This window comes from Anopheles aquasalis, chromosome 3, assembly GCF_943734665.1.
Source record: "Anopheles aquasalis chromosome 3, idAnoAquaMG_Q_19, whole genome shotgun sequence".
NCBI classification, from domain to species: domain Eukaryota; kingdom Metazoa; phylum Arthropoda; class Insecta; order Diptera; family Culicidae; genus Anopheles; species Anopheles aquasalis.
In genome coordinates, this window is record NC_064878.1 from 5,532,501 (window position 1) to 5,537,500 (window position 5,000).

A 5,000-nucleotide genomic window follows, 5' to 3' on the forward strand; every position below is an offset into this window, starting at 1 on the left:
CGCTCCAAGTTTTGCTTGATCTCGACCGTATGCTCGCCGTAAAATCGCTCCAGCTTCTTGTTGAATCGCGCGTTCTTCTCGTTGATGTAGTCAATGTCCGCATCATCGTTGTGCGTACGACGGCGCGAGAACTTCTTCCGCTTGGCAATCTGTCCCTCGAGATCCTTCACCATGTTATCGATGGCAGCGGGAGTGTCCTTGTGCATTCCCTGGAGTATCACGTTCGGTCCACCGTAGAACGCTTCGCCGTACTTCTCCTTTTGCTCTTCGTACTTCACCAGATCCCTCGGGGGCAGATTTTTCACCAGCCGATTGTACTGCCGGGCCGTTTGGGCCTCGTAATCGGAGAATCCCGGATCTGCGTTCTTCTTCTTGGCCTTCAGCTTATCTATCCGATCGGCTTCCGCTGCCGAAACGTTCAGCAATTTCACCCGGTTATAGTCCAAGCCCCGGGATTCAGCCACATCGCGAGCCGCCAGATCGTCTGTTAACCATTCGGCTTGCTTTTTCCGCGATTCCCAGTTTGCGGGCAGCTTCTTCCGTTCGTCCTCGGCCACCACTTCTCGGTGATTCGACACCCGCGCTTCGTTGCGTTGTGTGTGCAGGTTCTTCAGGCGGGCCATCCTCTCGGCCTGCTTCTCGGCAAAGGATTTCGACGGGGCAGCCTCGGTTTCTGCCATATTTACGGTATATTTAAGGAGAATTTCTGGGATTTATTTCACTAAACTCGTCTTTGTTTTTCACTTCTTCTACGTCTTCTTTGTGTCTTTTCGTAAACAAAGCACCTTCCGATATTCGAAACTTCAACTCGTTGTTTCGAATAGTTTCGAAAACAATAAAAAATCCAAAATGACAGTTTAAACTAAAAACCCTGAATTATCTTTATTTTTTACGATTACGATTTATTATTACGATTAGTAGGAAGAAATTATTGGTGCACAACCAGGGCGTTATAAGGCGATCGAAATCGCCTCACCGGAATAGGCACCTTAATTGGAAATGTATTAGAAAAATAAGAAATTGCCGGCATTGACCAAAAAAATCATCATTTCAACAACGATTTATCCAATAACTCCGCATTAATTGTAGAAAACTGGCGAAATCGGCAAAAAAAAACTCTGAATGTCCGCCACCCCAAGCGGCAACGAATCTCCGCGCATTCTCACTTTCTCGCGGGACAGAGGACAACCGCCTCGCTCGCACTAGTAAACTCGCTCCCATTTTAGTATAGCGCCCGCAGTAAGAGATAGTAGACACGCCGTTCTGGGTTTCTCGTGTGTCTTGAACAGAGAGCCCGTGAGTACACACGTGAACGTGCATCGGAATTGTTGTTGTTGTTGCTGTTCTATTGTTCCGCCAGTGAAATGCCCCACTTCCGAGTGGAAAAATTGTGACCCATGTTTTAAACTTTGCGTTTTTAAAGGTGAAAAGTGCCCGCTCCCTCCCCGCTGTACGGATTGTATAATCGCCACACGCGGTTCTAAATGTGACGAAATCGCTTCCACACAGCAACCGTCTTCATCTGTTCGCGCGTGTGATTGATTAGATAATAGAGAGCGCAGCAACAGTAGGCCTATAGTTCTAGGTTGTACCGGTGTGCCGGTGGAAGTGGAAGAGTGGAAAATTATAATTTCTCAATAACCACCCGCCCCACCGGGGGTGTACGTTCGTCAGACCGTCAGGTTGTGAAATAACGACGATGCCTGCTATGGATCGATTTTACATTTTTTTGTGAAACAATTCTGAACCCCAGCGATCGAAGTGTGCCCATTTCCGTGTGGCGCACGGAAGGAACAACAAATTGTTTTTCTCTTTTTAAAAAACACTACTGAAAGTCATCCATCAAGTGCTGCAGTCGCAGTAACCATCGACCATGTGGTTTCGTTGATTACGATGATACCCCCCATCCCTCTTATTGCCCGTTGCAAGCGAGTTGTGGCCAATCTTGCTTATCACGCCGCTAACACAACGCTACATAGTTGCACCACCTAGATTAGCTGACCGGATTTGATGCGCCCTCAAGATGGACACTATCATCATCGCATCCACCACAAACGGGCAATATAAACACGCTAGCAAAATATCAATTATCATACACTTATCGATGCTGTCGATTGTGTTGCCGTCTTCATCGTCGTCGTCGTCGTCGTCGTCTGCGTTTGTGGCAAGGTGTAATGATGAAATCTTCCACTACTCGTGACCACCACACCGGCGCAGAATATTGCACAATCATCGTACATTTCGGGTGTGTTCTGAGAGAGTTGTTAGGTTTTGGGGCCCCTGAGGGGGTGTGCATGGTGGCATGAGGATGATGGAAGGCTCCTTCGCGATGGTTCTACCTCACCGCAGCGAGGGTCGCCTCGTTTTAACAACACACAAGTTTTGCAGCCCGCTACACACGCTAACACGAGGCGGGGTGGTTTACGATGCTAAGCAACATTAGCGAACCGGCTCCCCAATACACCCCTTTTTCCCACCCACCCCTCGGTACCCCGGTGCACGCCGTCGTTTACCTAATAAGGAGGGAGGGGGCCCCGCACGCCAAGGGTTGCCAAGAACGATGTACGTGCCATGCTGCTGCCATTCTTGCAACAATCATCGTGTCTCATTTCTCATGTATGTGTGCATGTCTGTATGTGTGCGTCTAAGTGCATTTCCTCGCACCGACCGGGGTGACCGGGGTTACATAACAGCTGATTTCGTGCAGCGCCGGCTTTTCTCTCACGCTCGCAGCTCTCTTGCTCTCTGGAGTTGTTTTTCCGGAATTTTCCCGATACATTCTCTCACGCATTTCCCCACGGAAAATGGTTTGTTGTTCCGCGCTCGCGACGCACGAACACCGTGTTCGCTCTCCATGTTTTCGAAAGGAACGACCTTTCCGGTCGACCGGAACACAAAAACACACACCCCAGTCGGTAGCAGGCGGCATCTCGAAGAATTTTATTCGATTTTCACCCTGTTCACCCTGTGTCCTTTGGCAATGTAACCGTGTGCATAACGCCAGCTTGCGAACCGTCCGTCCGACCATTTCATCTCACGCTAATAGATGCACACACCCGCTATAAGAATGCATTTCGTGCCAGTGCTTTGTTTGTCTTGCCCATTTCTTTTTTCCCTCTGCGACAAACGCGCACGCGGCGGAAAAGAGACACAACAGCGGCTACGATGCGGTGGAGATGGCAACGTGATGGCCTCCTCGAGATTCGCGCAGTGCGCAGCATACTCAGCGCGATTGCGAATGCGACGCAAAATGCAAGGCTACATCATTTTCAGCAAAGTAGACTGCGGCGCATCATCATCGGCACCTTCTTCTTCTTTGTGATAAACAGACAAAGAAGGAACCGAAGGAAGGAAAATCCATGGCAAATTCTAGATTCGTTTCAATATCGTTCTGTGGCCGGTTTCGAACGCACCAACGAACCACGCAGCGCAAAAGCACGTGAGGTGCGCACACTGATTATGCAACAGCGGAGATAAAACCGGAGCGGCGACGACGACGACGACGACCGGGAGGAGAAGGAGCAGCGTTTTGAAATGTGACAGTTACATTTTAAGCCATTCGGTGAGCAGCGAGCACGCGGCGGCAACGGTTCGGTGCGGCCATTCGCTTTTCTTCGCTCCCGCGTTCGACGGTTTTCCAAATTCTCGATCCCGGTAGGCGACTCGGAGTGAAAAGTGCGGCTCGTTGGTAAGGAGATGAAGTGCTGCTAGGCCTCTCGACGAGGTGTACGAGTTCGCGGAACACGCGGCAACCAATCGGTTTCGGTTCGGGTGGTTCGATCGTTCAAGTGCCCTGGCTGCTGGTGGCCCATGCCAAGATGCTCTCTGCTGCTGCCACCACCGTGGATCGCGAAAGGCATCGGCAGCAAGGACTCGTCGAGCGGTGTGGTATGTGGTTCAGTTTCAGTGATGCTGCTGCCGTGTGTGTCTCGTGTGGTGTGCCTACTCTGATCTGATGATGACGACAACGACGACGACGACGACTGTGAAGACGGTGTGTCGAGAGATTCGATTATCTAAGTGCTAGCTCACAGAAAGTGCAGAAACGGTTTCGGTCTCTTGCGAAGGCGACGACGACGACGGTGTGTCTGGTGTTCCGATGATTTTATCCTCAATTTTTTGTTGTTTTGCCCGTGTTCTTTTACAGAGTTAGAATCGAAGTAGAGTAAGCAAAGGAAAGGTTGTATAAATGTGACGAAATCCCGCAGCCTACTTGTGAATTGGTGTAGTGTGCTTAATAGAGAAATAGAGAGCGCGAGAGTGTGACAACAGTGCAAGAACAGCTTGTAGTAACAACCAAAAAAGAAACAACCGCCAAATAGTTAGCAGTCTACTGCAGTGTCCAGTGTGGCGCCGTAGCTGAATGATTCTTGAGGCTCCACCGCGAATCCGAACCGATCGTATCCGAAACACGGAACACTGCATGGTGCTGCTGCTGCTGCTGTTGATCCAACGATCCCCATCACCGTAACATCCTAGCAAGCGAGTGTTACGTCGACAAAGCAACCAAGGCAAGAAGGAGCTCCCCCGAGCCAGACACCGTCGACGGAAGTTCGTTGCCCAGCACTCTGTTAGCGCCCTGATCTCGGCTAGATGGCGAAGGGTGCCAAGAGAAAAACCAAGTGGGTCTCGCTGTCGCTGGACGGGGCCAACACAACCACCTCCTCGGGCGCACCCGGATCGGACGGAGAGCAACCGCTGCACCACGGTAAGACAGTAAGCGCGCGCTCGAGAGCACATGTCACACCCGAGACACGTCTGGAACGGTCGCCACGATGCGTGATCTTCATTCTTTCACAGTCTGCCTCGCCTGTCCATTGCTCGGTCCGTTGGCATCCAGAAATAGACGGACAGACGGACAGACGGACGAACGGACGGGGTCGGCCGTGACTGTACCATCACATGGCGCATTACGCACATGGCATGGCACATGGCATGGCGTTGTCACCGCGACTTTGCTCGAGTTTCTCCATTTCCCAAATACCACCACAATACCTCAT

General features: G+C 50.9%; 2 protein-coding genes across 5 annotated transcripts in view; one reads left to right on the top strand and one right to left on the bottom strand.

The window, feature by feature from the left end:
- The window catches only part of LOC126575216 (pre-mRNA-splicing factor Syf2), an 862-nt gene extending 105 nt beyond the window's left edge, over positions 1 to 757 (bottom strand). The window contains exon 1 of the mRNA XM_050235800.1: positions 1 to 757. This exon is cut by the window's left edge and continues 105 nt beyond it. Within this exon, the coding sequence (XP_050091757.1) occupies positions 1 to 680 (680 nt within the window). The 5' untranslated portion in view covers positions 681 to 757.
- A 473-nt stretch (positions 758 to 1,230) lies between these two features.
- The window catches only part of LOC126574313 (uncharacterized), a 12,117-nt gene continuing 8,347 nt past the window's right edge, over positions 1,231 to 5,000 (top strand). Inside the window, exons 1-2 of one of the 4 annotated variants that reach the window (XM_050234444.1) lie at positions 1,231 to 1,296; positions 4,148 to 4,708. In XM_050234444.1, coding sequence (XP_050090401.1) covers positions 4,594 to 4,708 — 115 coding nt within the window. In that variant the 5' untranslated portion in view covers positions 1,231 to 1,296; positions 4,148 to 4,593. Of the gene's footprint in view, positions 1,297 to 1,404; positions 1,424 to 3,505; positions 3,995 to 4,147; positions 4,709 to 5,000 lie in introns of those variants that run through there. The other 3 variants (XM_050234445.1, XM_050234442.1, XM_050234443.1) reach the window with 3 other exon arrangements.